This window comes from Mauremys reevesii, linkage group 2 (assembly GCF_016161935.1).
Source record: "Mauremys reevesii isolate NIE-2019 linkage group 2, ASM1616193v1, whole genome shotgun sequence".
Lineage (NCBI taxonomy): Eukaryota > Metazoa > Chordata > Testudines > Geoemydidae > Mauremys > Mauremys reevesii.
In genome coordinates this window covers 286,219,472-286,246,370 of record NC_052624.1, presented here as the reverse complement: position 1 = coordinate 286,246,370, position 26,899 = coordinate 286,219,472, and the positions used below count along the sequence as shown (strand labels likewise).

Below are 26,899 nucleotides of genomic sequence, written 5' to 3'. Positions count from 1 at the left end.
CCAGTCTGGGTCTCCCGGCAGAGGAAGGACCTGGGCTGAGCTAGAGTCACGGCCCGATGCGGGGGGTCTCTCCTCAGGCACCTCAAGCTGAACACGATCCCGGAGAGCCTGGCCTTTGGGAACGAGCGCGGGGACCTGCTGCTGGGCGTGGAGCAGCACCTGCACCGCATACACCACAGCAAGTACCTGCCCAGGCCGTATCTCACCAAGGTACGGCCGGAGCTTGGGGGCAGCACGGGGCGGGTGGGGCGGGGCCCCGTCACAGGTACACACGGGCCAGGCTGCTCAGGGATACTTGCCACGGGGCCGTGTCTGTGCACAATGTCTGCACAGACTAGCCCTGTACCAGACCCTCCAACACCGGGCACCGGTCGGACACCGTCTGCTGAGAGCAGTGGGGCTGGAGTCGCTGGGAGCTCCCCCCACAGGCAGGGCTCCTGCCCCGCTCGCCACAGCGCCCCCTGCTGGGACAGGCCAGGGCTGGAGTCGCTGGGAGCTCCCCCCAGCCAGTGCCCTGCCCCGCTCCCCACAGCGCCCCCTGCTGGGACAGGCCGGGGCTTGAGTAGCCAGGAGCCACCCCCCAGCCAGTGCCCTGCCCCGCTCCCCACAGCGCCCCCTGCTGGGACAGGCCAGGGCTGGGGTAGCCGGGAGCTTCCCCCCCCAGCCAGCTCCTGCCCCACTGCCCACAGCGCCCCCTGCTGGGACAGGCCAGGGCTGGAGTTGCTGGGAGCTCCCCCCAGCCAGCGCCCTGCCCTGCTCCCCACAGCGCCCCCTGCTGGGAGAGGCCGGGGCTGGAGTCACTGGGAGCTCCCCCCCAGCCAGTCCCTGCCCCGCTCCCCACAGCGCCCCCTGCTGGGACAGGCCAGGGCTGGAGTAGCCAGGAGCTCCCCCCACAGCCAGGGCTCCTGCCCCGCTGCCCACAGCGCCCCCTGCTGGGACAGGCCAGGGCTGGAGTCGCTGGGAGCTCCCCCCCAGCCAGTCCCTGCCCCGCTCCCCACAGCGCCCCCTGCTCGGGGAGGCCGGGGCTGGAGTCACTGGGGGTCCCCGGAGATGCAGTGCGACACTGAGTGGATGACGTGGGGGGACCAGTTCTCTCCCCCCCATGCCATGTGTGCTGCTCTCCCTAGGAGCCGCTGCCCCTCCGCAGCTGGCAAGACTCAGGGCCTCTTTCTCCTGCAGCTGCTGTGCATGAGCCTCCCAGACCCTGTGCAGGACTCGCCTTTCCCCCTCAGCGACAGCTCCCTGCGGCCCCTCAGCAAGGACGCCAGGCGACGGTTACTCCTGGAGCCTCGTTCCCTCTCTGCCAAGTGAGCCCAGCCGGGGTCTGCCCCACTGCCAGGCCGGGTGCTCCGAGCTCCTGCCAAGTACACGGCTCCACACCGCCATGGCCGGAGACCCTCCCCCCGCGCCCCACTCCCTGGGTGCACCCCACTGCCAGGCCGGGTGCTCCGAGCTCCTGCCGGCCCTGGCAGTGCCAAGTAGATGGCTCCACCTCCCAACCCCCTGGGTGCACCCCCTCTGCCATGGCCAGAGCACCTCCCCCCTTCCTCCTGGGTGTACCCGCTTCGCTATGGCCAGAGGACCTCCCCCCCCGGGTGCACCTGCTTTGCCATGACCAGAGCACCTCCCCCCTCCACCCCGGTGTCCTCTCGCACTGAGGGTACCTGTGCACCCACACCGCCATGGCCGGAGACCCTCCCCCCGCGCCCCACTCCCTGGGTGCACCCCCACTGTCAGGCCGGGTGCTCTGAGCTCCTGCCGGCCCTGGCAGTGCCAAGTACATGGCTCCACCTCCCAACCCCCTGGGTGCACCCGCTTCGCCATGGCCAGAGCACCTCCCCCCTTCCTCCTGGGTGCACCCGCTTCGCCATGACCGGAGCACCTCCCCCCTCCACCCCGGGTGCACCCACTTTGCCATGGCTGGAGGACCTCTTCCCCTCCCCCATCCAGGTGCATCCCGGAGAATCTCATCCCCACACTCCCTGGGTGCGCCCACGCTGCCATGGCTGGACGACCTCCCCACCCTGGGTACACTTGCTCCACTATGGCCGGAGGACTCCCTCCCCCCCCCCGGGTATACCTCCTCTGCCATGGCCAGAGGATCCCCACCCCACAGCACTCTCCCCGCTGTGCTCCATGTTGTGGGCTCTGCAGTTCCATCCCTCGTCCCCAGTGTCCTCGGGAGGAAGAGAAGTTTTCCGCCTGGACTGAGGGATTCTCTGTGGATGCAGAACGCACAGCCTCAGAGCTGGGCGTGGCGTGGGGGGGGGTCGAGGGCAGTGTAATGGGGGAGCACCAGAGAGATACATGGGCGGAGTCCTCCCCCAAAGGCAACTGTGGGCACACCCCACACGCTCATGTGGGGACGGACGGACACACACGCCTGGGGACACACACACACAGACATACACGTGGGGACACACACGCCTAGGGACACACACACACAGACATACACGTGGGGACACACACGCCTAGGGACACACACACGCAAACATACACGTGGGGACACACACGTAGGGACAGACAGACAGATGGACCTACCCACACGTAGGGACAGATGGATGGCCAGACACACATGGGGACAGACAGACGGACACACAGACTGACACTCCCCCCGACGTTCCTGACCCCCGTGGCCTTTGTTGAGGCGATGCTGGGCGTCCCACCGGCGGCCCTCGCTCATGTCTCTTGGCTCAGGCAGCTCTGTGGGTGGGCTCAGGGCTGCCCCAGGCAGGATGCTGTCGCCTGAGGGCGAGGGGAGAGGCAGCCCAGCGTCTGCTGCCCCAGGTGCACTCAGGCAGGGGAGGGGACGTGCGGTGAGCGGGGTTGTTCTGAGATCCTTGAGGGATGCTGGTGCTAGTTTGCACCCGATGCACCGTCTCTTGCTCCTCTGAGGGTTTAGGGCCACATACCAGGCGTTGCTGCCCTGGCTGGTGGATGGCCTGGGGGCCGTGGGCCTGGCTGTTGACATGCGTGTCCCTCTCTGCAGGCTGTGCGTGCCGCTGCTCCGCTGGAAGCCCAAGAAGGACGAGGACCTGTCATGGGCGCGCCGGGAGAAGGAGGAGGTGATGCCTGATGGTGGGATGGCAAGCTGCTGGCGCTGCCTTTCCCAGTGCTGGTCCGGAGCACCTGAGTGATAGGCTGAAGCACCAGTCCCCTTGGGCCAAAGCGCAGGCGCTGAGATTCTGCCCTGTCGGAGCGCACTCGAGCAGGGATGAGGCGGGAGAGGCTGAGAGATGGCCCCTGATAGTCAGTGAGGACATGGACGACCCCATGTTCCTCGACTTGCTGCCGGTGCCAGGCAAGCTCACCCCAGCCTCTGCATCCTGCCACCCCCTTGGCCTGCCAACCTGCCGGGGCACCAAATCCAGGCACCAGACACTGGGCACCAGGCCCCCAGCATGGGTCCTCATCTCAGCCCATGGAAAAGGGCTGGCACCAAACCCTGGGCCACGGGCACCTCTGGCCCTCCAGTCCCTGCACATCCCCCAGATCTGGGCAGCCGTCTGCTGTTCCAGCCCCCCACCACAATGGCTGCTGTCATGGGTGGGCTCTGCTGCGTGCCAGTGACTGCCTGGCAGCTGCAGACCCACTTCCCAAGCCCTGCCACTTCCCCAGGCAGTCGGGCTCTTCAGCCTGCCTGGAACTAGGTTCTACAGAAAAGGACCTAGGGGTTACGGTGGACGAAAAGCTGGATATGAGTCAACAGTGTGCCCTTGTTGCCAAGAAGGCTAACGGCATTTTGGGTTGTATAAGTAGGGGCATTGCCAGCAGATCAAGGGATGTGATCATTCCCCTCTACTCAGCACTGGTGAGGCCTCATTTGGAGTACTGTGTCCAGTTTTGGGCCCCACACTACAAGAAGGATGTGGATAAATTGGAGAGAGTCCAGCGGAGGGCAACAAAAATAATTAGGGGGCTGGAGCACATGACTTATGAGGAGAGGCTGAGGGAACTGGGATTGTTTAGCCTGCAGAAGAGAAGAATGAGGGGGGGATTTGATAGTTGCTTTCAACTACCTGAAAGGGGGTTCCAAAGAGGATGGATCTAGACTGTTCTCAGTGGTAGAAGATGACAGAACAAGGAGTAATGGTCTCAAGTTGCAGAGGGGGAGGTTTAGGTTGGATATTAGGAAAAACTATTTCACTAGTAGGGTGGTGAAGAACTGGAATGGGTTACCTAGGGAGGTAGTGGAATCTCCTTCCTTAGAGGTTTTTAAGGCCTGGCTTGACAAAGCCCTGGCTGGGATGATTTAGTTGGGAATTGGTCTTGCTTTGAGCAGGGGGTTGGACTAGATACCTCCTGAGGTCCCTTCCAACCCTGAGATTCTATGATTCTATGAACGACCGTGAGCCCCAGGGTCCCTTTGAACGTTGCAGGCCTGTGCCCAGCTGGCCGCGAGGGACCAGGATCTGCTCCTCATTCAGCAGGGGAAGCTCTCCACTGCCAGGAAGCCCAAGCTGAACAAGAAGCTGCAGGATGAGGCCTTTGAACGTTACATGCATCTCATCTACAGGCAGCCACCAAAGATCCAGGTGACGGTGTGGATGGGGCTGGGGCTGGCTGCAGATGATGGGGCCTGGCCAGACATGCTCTGTGTTCTGGGATTAGCAGCAGTTCTGCCTGGGAAGGGGCTGGCTGGGGGGCTCTGAGACAGACATAGCAACAGTGGGGGGCAGGAACTACCCCATAGGTGGGACCCTCCTTCCAGATGATGTCATGGTGTCCCCTCGCACTGAGGGTACCTGTCCAAGGGAGGGAACCCCAAGTAGTAGGAAGAGGCCGGGAATAGCAGTGGGGGAGTCAATCATTAGAAATACAGAGAGCTGGGCTTGCGGTGACCGGCAGAACCACATGGTTACTCGCCTGCCGGGTGCAAGGGCTGCAGGTCGCTCAGACTTATGTGCAGTGCTGGGGAGGAGCCGGTGGTACGTGTAGGTACCAGTGACATAGGGGAAGGCGGGAGAGAGGCTCCGGGGGCCAAATGTAGGCAAGAGATTAACCTCCAGAACCTCCATGGTAGCACTGTCTGAAATGCTTCCAGTTCCACGTGCAGGGCCGGTTAGACAGAACTGCAGGGTCTCGGGGCACGGATGAGATGATGGGGTAGGGCAGTGGGGTTTAGTGTTATCAGGAACTGGGGAACCTTTGGGGAAAGAAGGAGCCTGTATAGGAAGGATGGACTCCACCTAAACCAAACCGGAACCAGACTGCTGGCAAGAAAATGCAAAAGGTCAGAGGAGTTTTTAAACTAAGAGCTGGGGGAAAGCTGACGGGTGCACAGACATTCCTTAGGGGAGGATTTATTAAAGGGGATATGCCATAGCCTAGTAAAGAGGAGAGGCTGGGACCTGATAAAGTACAGGGAGGAACTGAAGAGGAACAGACAAATGAAACAAAGGCCCATTCAGTTCCATCACAGGAAGGCAGAGAACTCAAAAGTGACAGATGTGATAAGTGCTTGTATACAAATGCTAGAAGTCTAAATGCTAAGATGGCTGAACCCGAGTGCCTTGTATTAAACAGTGATGTTGATAGAACAGGCCTGATAGAAACTTGGCGGAATAAAGATTATCAGTGGGACACAGTAATAGCAGGAATGTCCGAGTCGGTTGTGCTGGTGGGGGCGTGGCACTATATATGAAAGAAAGCGTGGAGTCAAATTAGTAAAAATCTTAAATGAATCTAACAGTACTTTAGAATCTCTGTAGCTAGAAATTCCATGCTTGAATAATCAGAATATAGCAGTAGGGATCTATTACCGACCACCTGAGCAGGATGGTGCTAGTGACTGCCAAGTGCTCAGGGAGATTAGAGAGGCTATAAGAATAGAAAACTCAGTAATAATGAGGGATTTCAGCTCTCCCCATATTGACTGGGCACATGTCACCTCAGGACGGGATGCAGAGATAAAGTTTCTAGACACCTTAAATGGCCGCTGCTTGGAGCAGCTAGTCCTGGAATCCACAAGGGGAGAGGCAATTCTTGTGGCACACAGGATCTGGTCCAAAAGGTGACTACAGCTGAACCACTCGGTGATAGTGACCATAATGTAATAAAATGTAACATCCCCGGGGGTTGGGGGGAAACACCACAGCAGCCTACCACGGGAGCATTTAATTTCAGACAGGGGAATCACACACAAATGAGGAGGTTAGTTAAACAGAAATTAAAAGGTACAGCGCCAAAAGTGAAATCCCTGCAAGCTGCATGGAAACTTTTAAAAACCCAACATTATAAAGGCTCAAATTCAATGCAGACTCCCAATTAAAAACATAGGACTAAAAGCCCCAAAGTGCCACTGTGGCTAAACAACAGAGTAGAAGAAGTGGGGAGAGGCAAAAAGGCCTCCTTTAAAGGTGGGAAGTCAGATCCTAGCGAGGGCAATAGAAAGGCGCAGGAACCCTTGCACGTTAAGGGCGAAGTATTCTTAGGCAAACCAAAAAAGAATATGAAGAGCAACTAGCAAAAGACAAAAAACTAACAGAAAAAATTGTTTTAACTACATCAGAAGCAGGAAGCTGCCACACAGCCAGTGGGGCCCCTGGACGATCGATCAAGGTGCCAAAGGAGCACTCAAGGACAATAAGGCCATTGCAGAGAAGCTGCATGAATTATTTGCATCTGTCTTCACGGCTGAGGGAGTGTCAGGAACTTCCCGGGTGATGCTCTGCAACTGCTCCCCCCCCAAAGCCAGTCAGGACCTTGGGGAGCCTCCTCTCCCTTGGAGCATTCAGCATATGCCCCTCTGTGCGCTTCCCACAGCAAGTCTGCCCCGGGGAAGCCAGAGGCTCCTGCACCCCCACCTTGCAGTCAGACGTGACTCTCAGCCAGCCAGTAACACAGAGGGTTTATTTAGACGACAGGAGCACAGTCCAAAACGTCTTGCAGGCACAGACAACAGGACCCCCTTAGGTCCATCTGGGGCCCCCAGGGAGGCCACAGCCCCGTTGGGAAGCCCAAGCCCGGTCGGGGCCCCTCTCCATTTCCCAGCCAGCTCCAAACTGAAAACTTCCCCAGCCTTTTTCCTTTGTTCAGCGTCAGAGGTGTCACCTGGCCTTCAACCCCCCTCCTGGGTTCTCAGGTTACATGCTCAGGTATCTCCCTTCCCCCAGGCAGGCCGTCCCAGCACAACTCCCCTGCAGCCTTCCCAGGTCAATACTCCCCACTCAGCACTCACATAACACAGCCAGAACATTCCCACTTCGTCACAGGGAGGTTCCCACACTTGAGCCATTCTTTTTAGGTGACAAATCTGAGAAACTGTCCCAGATTGAGGTGTCATTAGAGGAATTTTGGGAACAAGCTGAGAAACTAAACAGTAATAAGTCACTAGGACCAGATGGTATCACCCAAGAGTTCTGAAGGAACTCAAGTGTGAATTTGCAGAACTATTAACTGTGGTATGTAACCCATCATTTAAATCAGCTTCTGTACCAGATGACTGGAGCATAGTTAATGTGATGCCAATTTTTAAAAAAGGCTCCAGAGGTGATCCCAGCAACTTGAGTAGTAGGCAAATTGGTTGAAACTATAGTAAAGAACAGAATTATCAGACACATAGATGAACGCGAATTGTTAGGGAAGAGTCAACATGGTTTTTGTAAAGGGAAATCATGCCTCACCAATCTACTAGAATTCTTTAAGGAGGTCAACAAGCATGTGGACAAGGGGGATCCAGTGGATAGATTGTACTTGGACTTTGAGAAAGACTTTGACAAGGTCCCTCACCAAAGGCTCGTAAACAAAGTAAGTTGTCATGGGATAAGAGGGAAGGTCCTCTCATGGATCAGCAGCTGGTTAAAAGATAGGAAACAAAGGGTAGGAATAAATGGTCAGTTTTCAGAATGGAGAGAGGTAAATAGTGGTGTCCCTCAGGGGTCTGTACTGGGATCAGTGCTGTTCAACATATTCATAAATGATCTGAAAAAAGGGATAAACAGTGAGGTGGCAAAATTCGCAGATTATATAAAATTACTCAAGATAGTTAAGTCCAGAGCAGACTGCGAAGAGCTACAAAGGGATCTCACAAATCTAGGTGTCTGGGCAACAAAATGGCAGATGAAATTCAATGTTGATAAATGCAAAGTGATGCACATTGGAAAACATCATCCCAACTCTACATATAAAATAATGGGGTCTAAATTAGCTGTTACCACTCAGGCGAAAGATCTTGGAGTCAGTGTGGAAAGTTCTCTGAAAACATCCACTCAGTGTGCAGCAGCAGTTAAACAAGTGGAAAGAATGTCAGGAACCATTAGGAAAGCGTCAGATAATAAGACCAAACATGTAATAATGGTGAGATATAAATCCATGGTCGCCCGCAGCTTGAATACTGTGTGCAGGTCTGGTCACCCCATCTCAAAAAAGATATATGAGAATTGGAAAAGGTTCAGAAAAGGGCAATAAAAATGATTAGGGTATGAAACAGATTTCATATGCAGAGAGATTAAAGACTGGGACTTTTCAGCTTGGAAGAGATGACTAAGGGGGATATGCTAGAGGTCTGTAAAATCATGACTGGGGTGGAGAAAGTGAATAGGGAAGTGTTATTAATCCCTTCTCATAACACACAAAACAGGGGTCACCTGATGAAATTAAAAGGCAGCAGGTTTAAAACAAACCAAAGGCAGGATTTCTTCACCCAACGCACAGCCAACCTGTGGAACGCATTGTCGGGAGGCTGTGAAGACCAAAACTATAACTGGGTTCAAAAAATAGATACATTCATAGAGGACCAATGACTGTTGACCAAGATGGGCAGGGATGCAACCCCATGCCCTGGGTGTCCCTAAACCTCTGACTGGCAGAAGCTGGGAATGGGCGACAGGGGATGGATCACTTGATGGTTCCCTGTTCTGCTCATTTCCTCTGGAGCCTCTGGCACCCGCCACTGCTGGAAGACAGGAAACGGCTACCTGGCTATTGGTCTGACCCAGTGGCCGGTCGTACTAAGCGCAGGTACTTGGGACTGACACCGACGGCTGTGTCGTGCCAGTGACTGCCCCTGCGGAGCAGGCCAGCTTGCACTGGGCAGCTGTCTGTGTGTCGGGAGCACGTGGCTCGCTGGGGAGCTGGCCCCAGTGTGCTCAGCTTGATGCATTCAAACACCCTCCATGGGGAAGCTGAGTGTGGGGTGCGTGAGGTGGCCCTGGCCCCCGCTTGCAGGGGCTGGCACGCTCTGCAGTGAGGGCCTCGTGGCAGTGCCACGCCCGATGTGTGTGCGTGGGGAGCACGGCACGTGGGTGGCAGCCCTGGCCCCCTCCAGGCTGAGCACCTCACCGTGCAGCGTGGTGCTGCAGGCAGATTTCAGCTGGTGCCCGTGGCAAAGGCAGAACTGGCTGACAGCTCCCCCCGCCTTTCCACACAGATCCCCCACAACGATTCCTTTGATGCAGACATGGTTCTGGAGGCCTGTCTCCTTGGCCCACTGGTACCGAACCTCTACGGCCCGGCTGCTTCTCACATGTTCCTAGGGGCGTTCCCCGACGGTGCCGAGGAGAACGCGGAACGGCCGATGCTCGAGGTAAACGCATGCCACCACGCTGGTGGGTCAGCTGCGTGCAGCCTTGCCCTGCCAGGGGCCCACAGCCCTCCCACCCGGGCTAGCACCATGGCACAGACGGGCGTGAGGACGCATGGGCTCCTGTGTTGGTGTCTGGCCGTGGTGCACCGGGCAGCCGTGCCGGCGCAGCACGTGGGACCCTGTAACATGCACATTTACACTGAGCTCCTGTGTCCCCCAGGCTCCCGTGGCAGATGGGGTTTGCCGAGAGGACGCCCTGGAGCCTCGCGCAGGCCGGGGCTCATGTTTAGCGCTTCCAACCCCCAGTGCTTCTAAAGGGCTGGAAGACTCCCTGCGCCGCGCCTCGCTGGCAAGGATCCGGAGTCAGATATCCCAGGTGAGGGCTTGGATCGACGCCGAGCAGGCTCGGGCAAGGCAGCAGGTCCGCTGCTGGTTCAGATCTCACCTCTGGGCTGGCTGGGGGCAGGGGATCCAATGGGCTGGCTGGGGGGCAGGGGCCCTCTAACCTCGCAGCTGGCAGGCTGGCTGGGGGGAAGAGAGAGCGGCCAGACAGTCACAAACCTGAACCGTCCTTTGTAGGTGACAAATCTGAGGAATTGTCACAGATTGAGGTGTCACTAGAGGAGGTTTTGGAATTAATTGATAAACTTAACAGTAACAAGTCACCAGGACCAGATGGCATTCACCCAAGAGTTCTGAAAGAACTCAAATGTGAAATTGCAGAACTATTAACTATGGTTTGTAACCTGTCCTTTAAATCGGCTTCGGTACCCAGTGACTGGAAGTTAGCTAACATAACACCAATATTTAAAAAGGGCTCTAGAGGTGATCCCGGCAATTACAGACCGGTAAGTCTAACGTCTAACGGGCAAATTAGTCAAAACAATAGTTAAGAATAAAATTGTCAGACACATAGAAAAACATAAACTGTTGCGCAATAGTCAACATGGTTTCTGTAAAGGGAAATCGTGTCTTACTAATCTATTAGAGTTCTTTGAGGGGGTCAACAAACATGTGGACAAAGGGGATCCAGTGGACATAGTGTACTTAGATTTCCAGAAAGCCTTTGACAAGGTCCCTCACCAAAGGCTCTTGCGTAAATTAAGCTGTCATGGGATAAAAGGGAAGGTCCTTTCATGGATTGAGAACTGGTTAAAAGACAGGGAACAAAGGGTAGGAATTAATGGTAAATTCTCAGAATGGAGAGGGGTAACTAGTGGTGTTCCCCAAGGGTCAGTCCTAGGACCAATCCTATTCAATGTATTCATAAATGATCTGGAGAAAGGGGTAAACAGTGAGGTGGCAAAGTTTGCAGATGATACTAAACTGCTCAAGATAGTTAAGACCAAAGCAGATTGTGACGAACTTCAAAAAGATCTCACAAAACTAAGTGATTGGGCAACAAAATGGCAAATGAAATTTAATGTGGATAAATGTAAAGTAATGCATATTGGAAAAAATAACCCCAACTATACATACATAAGAACATAACATAAGAACATAAGAACGGCCGTACTGGGTCAGACCAAAGGTCCATCTATATAAATCCATGGTACGCCCACATCTTGAATACTGCGTACAGATGTGGTCTCCTCATCTCAAAAAAGATATACTGGCACTAGAAAAGGTTCAGAGAAGGGCAACTAAAATGATTAGGGGTTTGGAGAGGGTCCCATATGAGGAGAGATTAAAGAGGCTAGGACTTTTCAGCTTGGAAAAGAGGAGACTAAGGGGGGATATGATATAGGTCTATAAAATCATGAGTGATGTGGAGAAAGTGGATAAGGAAAAGTTATTTACTTGTTTCCATAATACAAGAACTAGGGGTCACCAAATGAAATTAATGGGCAGCAGGTTTAAAACAAATAAAAGGAAGTTCTTCTTCACGCAGCGCACAGTCAACTTGTGGAACTCCTTACCTGAGGAGGTTGTGAAGGCTGGGACTATAACAATGTTTAAAAGAGAACTGGTTAAATTCATGGTGGCTAAGTCCATAAATGGCTATTAGCCAGGATGGGTAAGGAATGGTGTCCCTAGCCTCTGTTCGTCAGAGGGTGGAGATGGATGGCAGGAGAGAGATCACTTGATCATTGCCTGTTAGGTTCACTCCCTCTGGGGCACCGGGCATTGGCCACTGTTGGTGGACAGGATACTGGGCTAGATGGACCTTTGGTCTGACCCAGTATGGCTGTTCTTATGTTCTTATGTTCTTATAAGCCACAGGGAAAGAGGGGGGCCAGTTTTGGGAAGACTGGCAGGTTTTGGTGGAGGAGGGAGAATCTGGCTGGCTGGCTGGCTGGATGTGGCTTGGGGGGGATTGGCTGGTTTATGAAGAATGAGGATCTGGTTGGTGGAGATTATTCTCCTTTACAAAATTGGCCCCCCGATACCCAGTGCCAGATCCGTGTGTCCCAGAGTTAAAGCAGCACAGCGATCCATGTACCATAGTGCTGGGGATACCCAGAGTGGGGAGCCACTGTGTTACCTCTGCCAAGGCAAGAGTGAGCTTCGCTAGAGATTAGCCTGAGGCAGCTCCCTGCTACATCAGCCTGGCTTTCTCTCCAGCAAACTCCTCGGGGCCTCCCAGCCCAAATCTCGCCTTGCAGGTAACAACCAGCAAAATCCAGCCCCCAAACTCCTCAGCAGTGTTCTCTGCAATGAACAGCACCCAGCACGGTGTAGTCACAGAATATATTAAGTTAATTGCTCTGTTAGAGTCAGTACATTGCAGCTTATTAATTGAACTGGGGTAAATACACCCTTCCCTTCAAACACAGCACTGAGCCAGTTTCCTCAAGAACTCAGGTCAACTCCTACCTCGTCACTCAGGTTCCTTTATTAGGCGCACAGTAAAGCTAGACTAAATTGATTGCCCTCAAGCCTAGGGGGTGGGTATAGGGCATGCCACACCGCTTCCGTTATAGACATTGACACGCTCCATCGCATGTACTGTACATTGCATCCCACGCGCTGGGAATGGCTTGGTTACTTTGAGGGAGCCAATCCGTGTGCAGCATGCTCCGTCCATGCATTGTCCACGTACGACCTGCTCTTTACCTCATCGTTACGTCCCCCACTTCCCTTGTCCATTGTCAGTGGTTCTCTGGGGTTCCCCGTTAGCTCAGCCGGCCCAGACATTCTGTTTCCAGCGTGCTGATCCATTTACCTCCCTAAGCCTGGCTCCCAAGAAGTGAGGCCACACCCAGGTCTAGTTACAGGCCTGCAATAATGTGCACATTTACGCTGAGCTCCTGTGTCCCCCAGGCTCCCGTGGCAGATGGGGTTTGCCGAGAGGACGCCCTGGAGCCTCGCGCAGGCCGGGGCTCACGTTTAGCGCGTCCAACCCCCAGTGCTTCTAAAGGGCTGGAAGACTCCCTGCGCCGCGCCTCGCTGGCAAGGATCCGGAGTCAGATATCCCAGGTGAGGGCTTGGATCGACGCCGAGGAGGCTCGGGCAAGGCAGCAGGTCCGCTGCCGGTTCAGATCTCACCTCTGGGCTGGCTGGGGGCAGGGGATCCAGTGGGCTGGCTAGGGGGCAGAGCGGGGTTCCTAAATGAATTAGATAAGTTCATGGAGGATAGGTCCATCAATGGCAGTTAGCCAGGATGGGCAGGAACACAACCCCCTGCTCTGGGTGTCCCTAAACCTCTGACTGCCACAAGCTGGGAGGAGATGACGGGATGGATCACGTGATAATCGCCCTGTTCTGTTCATTCCTTAGGAAGCACCAGGCACTGGCCACTGCACCTGCTGGGCTAGATGGACCATTGGTCTGACCTGGTGTGAGGAAGTGGGAATGTTCTGGATGTGTTGTGTGAGTGCTGAGTGGGGAGTACTGACCTGGGAAGGGTGCAGGGGAGTTGTGCTGGGACTGGCTGCATTGGGGAAGGGAGATACCTGAGCATGTAACCTGAGATCCCAGGAGGGGGGTTGAAGGCCAGGTGACACCTCTGCCCGGGACACTGGACAAAGGCTGGGGGAGGAGCCGGGGGGAGGCTGAGTGAGAGGCTGGAGGGAGTTTCAGTTTGGAGCTGGCTGGGAAATGGAGAGGGGCCCCGAGGGGGCTTGGGCTTCCCAATGGGGCTGTGGCCTCCCTGGGGCCCCCAGATGGACCTAACTAAAGGGGGTCCCTGTTGTCTGGCAAGCCCTGTCCTGGACTGTGTTCCTGTCGTCTAAATAAACCTTCTGTTTTACCGGCTGGCTGAGAGTCACGGTGAATCGCAGGAAGCCGGGGGTGCCGGGCCTAGTCTCCCCCCACACTCCGTGATTGTGTGTGTGTGTGTGTGTGTGTGAGGGGCGGGTAGGGGTGTGTGTGGGGGGGTAGGGAGTGTGTGTGTGAGAGAGGGGGTAGGGGTGTATGTGTGTGGAGAGGGGTAGCGGTGTGAGGGTGAGGGGTTTGTGTGTGAGGTCCAGTTCAAGCACTAACACCCAGCAGGATGTTTCCCATGGCCTCCCCTGCTCTCTCTGCCCACGTCTCCCCCTGGCCCGCCTGTGGCTGTGCTGGACACACAAACCCCACTGCACAAAGCTGCAGCTGCCCCCCAGAGCGTGGGCGGCTGACGGGCGGCTTGGCCCACGTGGGCGCTGCCTGCCCTGCATTGGAAGCTCCTGTGTTGGTGTCTGGCCGTGGTGCACCGGGCAGCTGTGCTGGCGCAGCGCATGGGACCCTGTAACCTGCACATTTACACCGAGCTCCTGTGTCCCCCAGGCTCCCGTGGCAGATGGGGTTTGCCGAGAGGACGCCCTGGAGCCTCGCGCAGGCCGGGGCTCACGTTTAGCGCTTCCAGCCCCCAGTGCTTCTAAAGGGCTGGAAGACTCCCTGCGCCGCTCCTCTCTGGCAAGGATCCGGAGTCAGATATCCCAGGTGAGGGCTTGGATCGACGCCGAGCAGGCTCGGGCAAGGCAGCAGGTCCGCTGCCGGTTCGAATCTCACCTCTGGGCTGGCTGGGGGCAGGGGATCCAGTGGGCTGGCTGAGGGGCAGGGGCCCTCTAACCTCGCAGCTGGCAGGCTGGCTGGGGGGAAGAGAGAGCGGCCAGACTGTTGTTAAGCTGTGGCCTCCCCTACCGCGGCCGTGGTACAGGTGCACGTGGTGGGTCGGGAGCAGGAAGGAATGAGAAAGGTGCAGATGCAGCCAGGGCAGCAGAATAACTCCCTTCTGCGTCTGGGTCCCGAAGGCTCGCCAGGAGGCCGCAGCAGCCAGTGAGATCCACCACCCCGGCAGCTGGAGCCGGTCTCCTTCGCTGCAGATCACCAGAGTCAACGGCCATGGCCCCTCCATGTCTCAGGTCAGCAGTCAGATGTCCAAGGTGAGCCTGTCGGGGATCCCACTGCAGACACCTGGCACCACGGTCCTAGCTCAGTGGTTCTCGGCCTGCGGCCCAATCAGCACGCAGCTGCGGCCCATGTGACATCCTAAGGGCCATACAAGTAGCACTGGATGTGGCCCACAATGGTCCATGGGTTGAGACCCACTGCCTAGCTCCTCTCTGGGCCCCTGACTGTCGCGGCCTGGGCATGTCTCCTTCCCCTGTCCGTGACTGTCTAGCTCACTGACCTCTGCGTCTCCAGCTCTGAGCGCCACGCGCGCTGGCCCGGCTCCGGGCAGCCTGATGCCCCAGCCTGGATGCAGCGGGCGTCCGAGCTCCCAGCCCTGCAGTGCAAGGTGCTGATGTTGTCTCCTGCTAGAACCTTCCTCTCCAGGAGCCCCGCAGAGGCGTGTGGCTCGCTCCGGAGCCATCCGCGCTGCCCAGGGGGTAAAACCCTGAGCTCTTTCCTTTCGTGCATGGGCCTGAGTCCCAGTGCTGAGTCCCCGTCCTTCTGCTCTGGGGAATAGCTCCTCCCTACTTAGCCATTTCCCATTTCCTGCTCTGGCTCTGGGCCTCCCAGGCCTTGGTGCCATCCACAGTGGGTGAGGATCTGTCATAACCCCTGTGACGCAGTAAGGAGCGGGGCGGATTGACCTGGGAATCTCGTTTAGTTTTACTGGGGCTGTCTGCATGGGGGATGGGAAAGCAGGGGTGACTTTAGGTGAGGGACAGGACCTGAGCCTGTAACCTGAGCCAGGCAGGGGGTGGGGGGAGTCAACACCTTTGCCCGGGAAGCTGGACAAAGGGAGAGGGGGAGAGAAGGGGGGGGGTGAGCTGGCTGGAGGGGTTTTGGTTTCAGTTTTGGGCTAGCTGGGAAGAGGCAGGAACCCCAAGTCTGGGGTCTAAGATCCTGGCCCCCCTCAGAGGGACCTGGCTGAGGGGTCCTGGTTGTACCTACAAGCCCTGCTTGGGACTGGGTTCCTGTCGTCTAACAAACCTTCTGTGTTACTGGCTGGCTGAGAGTCCCGGTGAATCGCAGGGAGTGGGGGGTGCAGGGCCCTGACTCCCCCACACTCCGTGACAACCCCCCCGAAGAATTAGGCAGAGGAGGAGGAGCCACTATGGAGCATTCCCCCGGCCTGCTGCCACCAGCCCTCCTGGGTGCCCGGCACAGACCAGGCAGTGCAGGGGCCAGGCCTCCCGCCCAGCTGTGGGAAGTTCCCTTTGGAGCTGGCCCAGAAAGCCGGTTCTGTTGGGGGTAGGGTGACCACGCAGCAAGTGTGAAAAATCAGGACGGGCTGGGGGGGTAATAGGAGCCTATATAAAGAAAAGACCCAGAAATCAGGACATCTGGTCACCCTAGTTGGGGACAGACTGGCTCTTTAAGAGCAGTTTGCACGTTGTGACTGCTGACGAGTAGACGAGAGCACGAATGGCATGCAGGCCACTGTACTTCCCCAGGGGCGTGGCAGGATCCTCAGGGGGGCAGTGATAACAGAGTGGCTGTGTGACCCCGCCTGGCTCCCCGGGGGGCAGTGGTTGTGCAATGGCCACGTGGTCTCATAGACTTAATATCAGAAGGGACCATTATGATCATCTAGTCTGACCTCCTGCACAACGCAGGCCACAGAATCTCACCCACCCACTCCTGTAACAAACCCCCAACCTCTGTCTGAGCTATTGAAGTCCTCAAATTGTGGTTTGAAGACCCCAAGGTGCAGAGAATCCTCCAGCAAGTGACCCATGCCCCATGCTGCAGAGGAAGGTAAAAAACCTCCACGGCCTCTGCCAATCTGCCCTGGAGGAAAATTCCTTCCCGACCCCAAATATGACGATCAGCCAAACCCTGAGCATGTGGGCAAGACTCACCAGCCAGCACCCAGGAAAGAATTCTCTGTAGTAACTCAGATCCCACCCATCTAACATCCCATCCCAGACCACTGGGCATATTTACCTGCTGATAATCAAAGATCAATTAATTGCCAAAATTAGGCTATCCCATCCTACCACCCCCTCCATAAACTGATCAAGCTTAGTCTTGAAGCCAGATATGTCTTTTCCCCCGCTGCTCCCCTTGGAAGGCTGTTCCAGAACTTCACTCCTCTAATGGTTAGAAACCTTCATCTAATTTCAAGTCTAAACTTCCTAGTGTTCAGTTTATATCCATTTGTTCTTGTGTCCACATTGGTACTGAGCTTAAATAATTCATCTCCCTCCCTGATATTTATCCCTCTGATATATTTATAAAGAGCAATCATATCTCCCCTCAGCCTTCTTTTGGTTAGGCTAAACAAGCCAAGCTCTTTGAGTCTCCTTTCATAAGACAGGTTTTCCATTCCTCGGATCATCCTAGTACCCTTCTCTGTACCTGTTCCAGTTTGAATTCATCCTTCTTAAACATGGGAGACCAGAACTGCACACAGTATTTCTGATGAGGTCTCACCAGTGCCTTGTATAACGGTACTAACACCTCCTTATCTTTGCTGGAAATACCTCGCCTGATGCATCCCAAGACCACATTAACTTTTTTAACGGCCATATCACATTGGCAGCTCATAGTCATCCTGTGATCAACCAATACTCCAAGGTCCTTCTCCTCCTCTGTTACTTCCAGCTGATGTGTCCCCAGTTTATAACCAAAATTCTTGTTATTAATCCCTAAATGCATGACCTTGCACTTTTCACTATTAAATTTCATCCTATTACTATTACTCCAGTTTACAAGGTCATCCCTCACCAAAGGCTCTTATGTAAATTAAGCTGTCATGGGATAAAAGGGAAGGTCCTTTCATGGATTGAGAACTGGTTAAAGGACAGGGAACAAAAGGTAGGAATTAATGGTAAATTCTCAGAATGGAGAGGGGTAACTAGTGGTGTTCCCCAAGGGTCAGTCCTAGGACCAATCCTATTCAATTTATTCATAAATGATCTGGAGAAAGGGGTAAACAGTGAGGTGGCAAAGTTTGCGGATGATACCAAACTACTCAAGATAGTTAAGACCAAAGCAGATTGTGAAGAACTTCAAAAAGATCTCACAAAACTAAGTGATTGGGCAACAAAATGGCAAATGAAATTTAATGTGGATAAATGTAAAGTAATGCACATTGGAAAAAATAATCCCAACTATACATACAACATGATGGGGGCTAATTTAGCTACAACGAGTCAGGAAAAAGATCTTGGAGTTATCGTGGATAATTCTCTGAAGATGTCCACGGAGAGGCGGTCAAAAAAGCAAACAGGATGTTAGGAATCATTAAAAAGGGGATAGAGAATAAGACTGAGAATATATTATTGCCCTTATATAAAGCCATGGTACGCCCACATCTCGAATACTGTGTACAGATGTGGGCTCCTCACCTCAAAAAAGATATTCTAGCACTAGAAAAGGTTCAGAAAAGAGCAACTAAAATGATTAGGGGTTTAGAGAGGGTCCCATATGAGGAAAGATTAAAGAGGCTAGGACTCTTCAGTTTGGAAAAGAGAAGACTAAGGGGGGACATGATAGAGGTATATAAAATCATGAGTGATGTTGAGAAAGTGGATAAGGAAAAGTTATTTACTTATTCCCATAATACAAGAACTAGGGGTCACCAAATGAAATTAATAGGCAGCAGGTTTAAAACAAATAAAAGGAAGTTCTTCTTCACGCAGCGCACAGTCAACTTGTGGAACTCCTTACCTGAGGAGGTTGTGAAGGCTGGGACTACAACAATGTTTAAAAGGGAACTGGATAAATTCATGGTGGCTAAGTCCATAAATGGCTATTAGCCAGGATGGGTAAGAATGGTGTCCCTAGCCTCTGTTCGTCAGAGGATGGAGATGGATGGCAGGAGAGAGATCACTTGATCATTGCCTGTTAGGTTCACTCCCGCTGGGGCACCTGGCATTGGCCACTGTCGGTAGACAGATACTGGGCTAGATGGACCTTTGGTCTGACCCGGTACGGCCTTTCTTATGTTCTTATCCAGATTTTCCTGTATGATATCCCGGTCCTTCTCTGTGTTAGCAATACCTCCCAGCTTCGTGTCATCCGCAAACTTTATTAGCACGTTCCCCCTTTTTGTGCCAAGGTCAGTAATAAAAAGATTGGTCCCAAAATCGATCCCTGAGGAACTCTGACAGTTCACCTTTCAGTATGCCCCTTTGTAGTCTCCCCTTTAACCAGTTCCTTATCGACCTTTCAATTTTCATAATGATCCCCTGGTTCCCCCAGGGGCGGTGGCTGTGGCCTGGCTGCGTGGCCTGGCCCGGTTCCCCCGTGGATAGTGGTTGTGGCCTGGCTGTGTGGCCCAGCCTGGTTCCCCCAGGGGCGGTAGCTGTGGCCTGGCTGCGTGGCCTGGCCCGGTTCCCCCGTGGATGGTGGTTGCGGCCCGGCTGTGTGGCTTTGCCCGGTTACCCCGTGGATGGTGGTTGCGGCCCAGCTGTGTGGCCTGGCCCGGTTCCCCCATGGATGGTGGCTGTGGCCCGGCTGTGTGGCCTGGCCCAGTTCCCCTGTGGATGGTGGCTGCTGCCCGGCTGCGTGGCCTGGCCCGGTTCCCCCATGGATGGTAGTTGTGGCCCAGCTGTGTGGCCTGTCTTGGTTCCCCCGTGGATGGTGGTTGTGGCCTGGCTGCGTGGCCTGGACCGTTTTCCCCCATGGATGGTGGCTGTGGCCCGGCTGTGTGGCCTGTCTTGGTTCCCCCAGGGATGGTGGCTGTGGCCCGGCTGTGTGGCCTGTCTTGGTTCCCCCGTGGATGGTGGTTGTGGCCCGGCTGCGTGGCCTGGACCGGTTTCCCCCAGGGATGGTGGCTGTGGCCGGGCCCGGTTCCCCTGGGCCGTGGTTTGCTGTGCTCCTGGAGAGCGAGGGGCTCTCTAATACGCTTTGTTTTCTTCTCTCAGGGGTCGTCCCATCTCCACGTCCGCAGGCTGTCATCTGGCTTCCTGCCCAATTCGGTGGTGGTGCAGCAGTTCCGGAGCCAGGATGACATCGAGTCTGCGAGGGAATCGCTGCTGGCCACGTGGCTGGAAGTGCAGCAGGTAGAGGAGTGCGGATGGTCCAAGCGAGAAAGCGCTATCCCTAGGCAGAGCTCTCCCAATGCTTCTCCGCAGGCTCTGCCGCTCCTCGCCTCTCCCCTGGGCTCCGGTCTGGAGCCCCTGTTGTGTGTCCTCTCCCTGAATCTCCTGGGGGAGATGCCAAAGGTGCAGTGATCTGCAGGCTCCAGCGGGGAGACTGCTCCCTGCCTCTTGGTCTGCTCCGTCCTGCTGGGGTGCTGGGGCGCTGGCTGGACCCACTGCAGCCAGGCCAGTGGTGCTGCCCTCTCCCAGCTGCAGGGCAGGCAGATGTTGCGAGTATGGGGGTTGCAGGCTGAGCCAGGAGACCCACTCAATGCACACAACATAACCCGCCCCCCCTCTTGCCGAGTGAGAGCATCTCCCGGCCTCCCCATCAGTGGAGGGAGCCGAGCTGCAGCCGAAGGCCTGGGCTGACTGAGGAGGAGCCTGGAGGAGCCTCTGCAAGGACCAGGGCAGAGGAATCGGGTGGGAGCCCAGCCTCGCTCCTGGAGAGTTGCTGTGGTCAGTGCTGATCTCCACACTTCCATCCTGCTGCTCCGTCACACCCAGGGCCGGCTCCAGGCACCAGCGCAGCAAGCAGGTGCTTGGGGCGGCCAACGGAAAGGGGCAGCACGTCCGGCTCTTCGGCAGCGGGTCCCTCAGTCCTTTTCGGAAGGAAAGACCTGCCGCGGAATTGCCGCCGAAGAATGAAGTGACGGCGGTAGAGGTGCCAATCATGGCTTCTCTCCCCCCCACCCACAACTTGGGGCGGCAAAAACGCTGGAGGCAGCCCTGGTCATCCCACCCCAGGGGCTTGGAGTCAGGGCAGCCTCCCTGAGCAGAGCAAGGCCCCAGACTGGCCCGGCCATGGGCTGGGCTTACGGCGGGAGCCCCAGGGCCCTGCTTGTGGCCGAAGGTCAGAGTCACAAGAGCAGAGCGATGAGTTCCTGCAATGACACCATCCTCCCGGCTCTTCCCACAAGTCACGTGTCAGCTCAGAGCCGGCCGCCCTCCCTGGGCCAGCATTACACTCTGGGGTAAGCCAGGGAACACGGGTGTCACCCTACACCCACCCCGTGCCGCTCACAGCCGGCTGCCCTCCTGGGCCAGCATTACACTCTGGGGTAAGCCAGGGAACACGGGTGTCACCTTACACCCACCCCGTGCCGCTCACAGCCGGCTGCCCTCCTGGGCCAGCATTACACCCTGGGGTAAGCCAGGGAACACGGGTGTCACCCTACACCCACCCCGTGCCGCTCACAGCCGGCTGCCCTCCTGGGCCAGCATTACACCCTGGGGTAAGCCAGGGAACACGGGTGTCACCCTACACCCACCCCGTGCCGCTCACAGCCGGCTGCCCTCCTGGGCCAGCATTACACTCTGGGGTAAGCCAGGGAACACGGGTGTCTCCCTACACCCACCCCGTGCTGCTCACAGCCGGCTGCCCTCCTGGGCCAGCATTACACCCTGGGGTAAGCCAGGGAACACGGGTGTCTCCCTACACCTACCCCGTGCTGCTCACAGCCGGCATTCAGACACAGGGAGATTCCACCTCTTGACTCTCGGACCTGCCTGAGTTTCAAGGCCAGGGGGATGTGGGTGCAGCAGCAGGCAGAAAGGGGCAGCTCCTTCTCCTCCTTGCTAGGGTCAGGCCGGGAGGGCAGGCCCCGAGCACGGCGAGGAGCTGCCTGGCGTCGAGGAGGAAGAGGCGATTCTAGAGAAGATATCCAGCCTTTCCCTGCCTGGCCCCAAGTGGAAGGAGGTAACTTGCAGCAGCGTCTGCAGCAGGGGCCTGGGATCTGCCAGCTGGCCCCTCTGCCCCCAGATTGATCCCAGGATGGGTGTTACTGAGCTGGGATGTTTCCTCTGGAAAACCACGTGCCCTGAGCATGCGCCTTCGCTGCCCCCAGGGTGGCTGGTGAAGGACAAGCGCTCAGGGAGAAGAGACACCAATGCAGAGGTGGCAGGGAGCTGCCGGGGGGCAGGTTTGGCTAGTGAAAGGCTGCAGCAGGGCCAGGGCCAGCCCCAGTCAGGGGGTTCATGCCAGCGGTTCTCTTCCAGGAGTCTCTGGCAAGTGGGCCTGAAAGCGCAGGAGCCTCCAGGGCACAGGTAAGTGCCTGTCCCTGCATGGGCCTCTCACCCGCTACCAGAGGCCATGATGGAGCCTCTGCCCTGAGCCTTCTTGGAGGAGCATTTTGCTGCAGGGCTGGTCGGGCTCCCCGGCCCAGGGCACCGATGGACTCCCACAGCCCGGCTCTGGCGACTGCGTTTGCTGGTGGGTTTACAGAGCTGCTCTGGACAGACAGGTGCTTTCTTTCTGGTCTGGCCTGGTGTCTGCACTGTGCTATAATCTGGCCTCCTCACAGCTTGAGTCCTGCTCCCAGGCCGGCGCCTGGGGGCTCTGCCACCGGAATTAACGAGCAGCCGAAGGCCCTGCCCAGCACGTCGGCGTTGCTGAGAGCTGGGGGTCCCTATGTGACCCAGACAGGCTGCAAACGGCTCTCCAAAAAGGATGAGCTCATTTCTGTTCACCTCGGCCTCTGCGTACCTGGGACGTTGGCCTTACCTCGGGCACAGTCACTGCCCGGCGCTGCTGGGAACTCAGCCCTGCCTCCAGCTGACGCTTTCCCCACCCCTGCATGCTCCGGCTGCATCATCCCACCTCTCCGCTTGGCCTGGCCTGGCCTCCAGCAGGTCTCTGGGGCTCCCGCGTCAATTCAGGTCTCCAGGCTTCCTCCCTTCGCTCTGCCTCCTTCAGGAGGTGTAAAGCTCCCCCGTCGCTGCCCGGTTCCGGAGCTGCCGTCGCTTCCCCTCTGCTATGGCGGGTGCTGCCCTTGCGCCATCCCTTCTCCCTGGGCTCGTCCCCCGAACGCAGAGAGAGGCCCGGGGGGACTCCTACTTCTGGCAGCTCTGCGTGTGACCCTGGTGCTGGGAGCCCCCCTCGCTGTCTGTGCCCCACCTCATCCCACCTGGCTGCTCTTGCTCCTGCCTATGGCTTTCCCCGGCTGCTTCACTGCCTTGCTGGGGCTTCTGCGGGGCTTCGCGGGGTCCATGTGCACCCAGTGGTGAGCTCCAGTCGGTTCGCACCGGTTCGCAGGAACCGGTTGTTAAATTTAGAAGCCTTTTTAGAACCAGTTATTCCAGGACAACTGGTTCTAAAAAGCTTTTAAATTTAACGAAGGCTCAGGCAGCCCCCGGCCCCAGCTCACCTCCCCTGAACGCTCCGCCCTCCTCCTCCTCCCCCTCCCCTGCTTCCCGCGAATCAAATGTTTGCGGGAAGCCTGAAACAAGCAGCAGGCAGGTAAGCGAGCCGGGGGGTGGGACGGGGCGCACGGCCCAGTCCGGCTCCACCTGAGCGGCTCCCCCGGCCCTGGCCGAGCACCCCAGCCCGGTCCTGGCCAAGCACCCCCGGCTCGGGCTGGTCCCGGCCGAGCGGCTCCGACCCGGCCCAGCTCGGGCCCCCCGGCGCCGGTTCCGGTGCCGGCTGAGCGGCTCTGGCCCGGCCCCAGGCAGTGTGGTAAGGGGGCAGGGATCAGGGAGGGGGTGTTTGGTGGGTTGTGGGGGGGTGGATAGGGGTCAGGGTGGTTAGAGGGCAGGGAACAGGGGGATTGAATGGGGGCAAGGGTCCCGGGGGAGTCAGGAAGGAGCAGGGGTTGGATGAGGTGGTGGGGGCAGTCAGGGACAGAGAGAAGGGGTGGTTGGATGGGGCAAGGGTCCCAGGGGGCCATCAAGAATGAGAGGAGGGGTTGGATGGGGCGGCAGGGGGCAGTCAGGGGACAGGGAAGGAGGGGAGATGGGTCAGGGGTCCCGGGGAGGGTGTCACGGAACATGGGGGGTTGGATGGGGCACAACCCCCCGGGGGGGGCGGGCACGACCCCCTCGTGAGGTGAGGAGGAGGGAACCTGTTGTTAATATTTTGGCAGCTCATCACTGTGTGCCCCCCGGTGGAGGAGACATGAGGACACTGGGGTGCGGGGACTTGGCCTAGCAGCTCGGGGTCCAGGATGGAACAGAGCATCAGGCTCCCCCCAACCTCCTGCTCTGACCCAGGCTGCAGGGACTCAGGGGTCTCTCTACCCGAGGACCCTCCCTGTTTGTGATTTTCTCTATGCCACTATGGGGCCAGGCTCCCTACCCATGGGGGCAGGAGAGAGGGGCTCTGCGCTTGTTCTGGGACTATCTGGGTGCCAGCTGTGGGGAACGACAGAACGGGTGGGCAGGGGGCCGGTCTGTGCGCAGAACGGGCCAGATCACGGCCGGGCACTGCGCTGCTCGTGGATTGCAGCCTGGCGCAGGGAGCCCCATGCCTCCGTCCTGTCCCGTCCCGCTCTGCTGTGGGCATGGCAGCTTGCCCCGGCTGCTCCCTCTGAACCTGTCTCTCTCTATTTTGAATGGAAAAGCCTGTGCCGCTGTGCGCGCCTGTTACCGAGCCGGCGTCCCCGGAGCCTGCCTGGACCTCGGTAAGTGTCTCTCCTATGCAGCAGGGCCAAGGGCCTGTCTCTGGCTCCTGTCACAAGAGGGGCCTTCGGGGTGCTGAGAAGGGACTTCTGCTTCTCTTTGAAAGCCCAGCAGCTCTATCGACTGGGCTCCTAGCGCGCCTGGGCCAGGCTCCTTCCTCATCTTGTTTCCCTTTGTCATAAACAGATAGTTAAGGGTTAAAGTCTCTTTTACCTGTAAAGGGTTAACAAGCTCAGTAACCTGATGAACACCTGACCAGAGGACCAATCAAGGGACAGGATAATTTCAAATCTCTGTGGAGGGAAGGCTTTGTCTGTGTTCTTTGTTTGGAGTTAGTCTCTTTTTGGATTTAAGAGAGGCCAGTCATATCCTTCAAGTTCTCCAAGTTTCCGGAAATAGCCTCTTCTATTCAATATAGTGAGTATTAGTTAAAAAGGCGGATTAGTCTTTTGAGTTACTTTCTGTATTTGCAATTGTGTGTTTGCTGGAGAAATATCTTTATTTCTGTTTGCTGTTACTTTGATTATTCTGAGAAAGGAGGGGGGCGGGGGAGAGCCTCTCCAGGTTTATAAGTTAGACCCTGTATTTTTGCATCCTGGTATTACAGAGATAGTGTACTTTTTTTTCTTTCTTTAATAAAATCTTTTCTTTTTTAGAACTTGATTGATTTCTTCCTTTGTTTGTATCAGAGGGGTAGCCGTGTTAGTCTGGATCTGTTTGGATTTTCTTTGTTTGGATTTTCAGGGGAAGGGGAGGGGGAAAAAGTGAATCCCTCTTTGTTTGATTCAAGGAGTTTGAATCAAGGTATCTCTCCTAAGTACTAGGAGAGGGGAGGGGGTAAATGGATTATTTCCCTTTGTGTTGAGATTCAAGTTTGAATCTGTGTTCCCCAGGGGAAGTTTTTGGGGGAACAGGGAGTGTGTCAGACACTTAAAACTTGACTGGTGGCAGCGAGAACCAGATCTAAACTAGGATTTTAGTTTAGAGGAGTCCATGCAGGTCCCCATCTTGTGAACACTAAAGTTCAAAGTGGGGAATAAACCTATGACACCCTTCCCTTCCCCCCTGGGGCGCGTCGCACTCCTGTGGGCTTCTGTTCCTGGGAGTGGGGGCTTGAGGAGCCCCCCGGGCTCCGGATTTCCCCCCAGAGCCGGGGGAATGATGGGAGGGATGGACGATGCTGGGCTCCTCTCCCCACCTCGTGCTCCCAGACTGCACCATGGAGCAGGCGAGGAAGCAGAGGATGGGGAACAGGGATGGGAGTTGCTGCATTCCCAGCTGGGGCTCGGAGGTCCTCTCCGGGTGAGCACCTCACGCAGCAGCCAGGGCGTGAATAACGGGCAAACCATCTGGAAGTGCACTGGGGGCCGGGGCAGCCCACTGGGGAAAGCGGTCACTGGCCCTCTCAAGTACTGCACGCCAAAGGGCTGTGTGCTGCGGGGCTGGGGCAGCGATGACGTGTGGCACAGGCTATGTGTGTGACACTGAGCGTGAGCTTCCCCCCAACACCATCCTATCAGCAGAGGGGTGGTGACCGGAGAATCCAGCTGTCTGCTCTGCAACCTGTCCTGGCGGAGGCTGCAGCAGCAGGTATCTCCCTGCTCAGCCAGTGGCTCTCCAAAGATTTCTGCCCTCCTCTCAGCTCCGAGCCACCGATGCCTCCCTGGAAGCCAGGAGCACCACCCCGTTCCCTCGCTTTGCAGGGTCATGGTATGCAGGCTGCCGCTGGCTAGGAGACCACAAGTGCCATGTCCGAGAGCTCAGTGAGCTCAGCACTCAGGAGCTGCTCTGAGTCTGGGCAGGCGGGCTCAGTTCTCCTGGCCTGCCGTTAGCATTCCCAGTACTGCCGCCCAACGTGCAGGGCGCTGGCTTTGGAGTGGCTGATTCTGGCAAGGCAGCTCCTGGCCTTTCCAGCCACCTTTCTCTTTGATTCCCCGTTGTCATAAGATGGCTGAGCCAGCTCTCAGCATCGGCTCCCTGTGCAGCTGGTGGGATCAGACAGGATCCGTTTGTGTCGCTACAAACCACACAGGTGTTTGCTATTTCAGCCCAAGAAAACCCAGGCAGTGGCTGATCTCTTGCTGGCAGGATCCCTGGGCCGATGGGGCATTGCTTGGGGCATCTCGATACTTGGCTGGTTCCAGTCTGCTCCACAGGGCCGGCTCCAGACCCCAGCCCGCCAAGCGCGCGCTTGGGGCGGCATTTTGCCGGCAAGGCGGCAGGCGGCTCCGGCGGACCTTCCCCAGTCATGCCTGCGGATGCTCCACCGGAGCCGTGGGAACAGCGCACCCTCCGCAGGCACGTCTGCCAGAGGTCCCCCGGAGCCGTGGGACCGGCGACCGGCAGCGCGCCCCCCGCGGCGTGCCGCCCTGCTTGGGGCGGCCAAATTCCTAGAGCCGCCCTTGCTGCTCCATATTTCAGACTCCGATTCATGGGTTCTATGGCCTATTCTGACCCTCTGGTCTGACTGCCTGTATCACACAGGCTGGAGAACCTCATCCCGTAACTTCTGCCTACAGCCCACAATTTCTATTTGAGCCAGAGCAGGTCTTTTAGAAATATGTCTGGTCTTGAG

At 56.7% G+C, this 26,899-nt stretch overlaps 1 protein-coding gene across 11 annotated transcripts in view; it reads left to right on the top strand.

The window, feature by feature from the left end:
• Positions 1–26,899, top strand: part of WDR97 (WD repeat domain 97) — a 61,800-nt gene that overhangs the window by 10,502 nt on the left and 24,399 nt on the right. For 4 of the 11 annotated variants that reach the window (XM_039525444.1, XM_039525442.1, XM_039525443.1 and 1 more), the window contains exons 10-23: positions 78–210; positions 1,180–1,307; positions 2,990–3,065; positions 4,380–4,535; positions 9,371–9,526; positions 9,747–9,902; positions 12,791–12,946; positions 13,247–13,339; positions 14,234–14,389; positions 14,701–14,832; positions 19,714–19,851; positions 21,512–21,628; positions 21,928–21,975; positions 24,267–24,326. In XM_039525444.1, coding sequence (XP_039381378.1) covers positions 78–210; positions 1,180–1,307; positions 2,990–3,065; positions 4,380–4,535; positions 9,371–9,526; positions 9,747–9,902; positions 12,791–12,946; positions 13,247–13,339; positions 14,234–14,389; positions 14,701–14,832; positions 19,714–19,851; positions 21,512–21,628; positions 21,928–21,975; positions 24,267–24,326 — 1,705 coding nt within the window. The remainder of the gene's footprint in view (positions 1–77; positions 211–1,179; positions 1,308–2,989; positions 3,066–4,379; positions 4,536–9,370; positions 9,527–9,746; positions 9,903–12,790; positions 12,947–13,246; positions 13,340–14,233; positions 14,390–14,700; positions 14,833–19,713; positions 19,852–21,511; positions 21,629–21,927; positions 21,976–24,266; positions 24,327–26,899) is intronic. The other 7 variants (XM_039525447.1, XM_039525445.1, XM_039525448.1 and 4 more) reach the window with 7 other exon arrangements.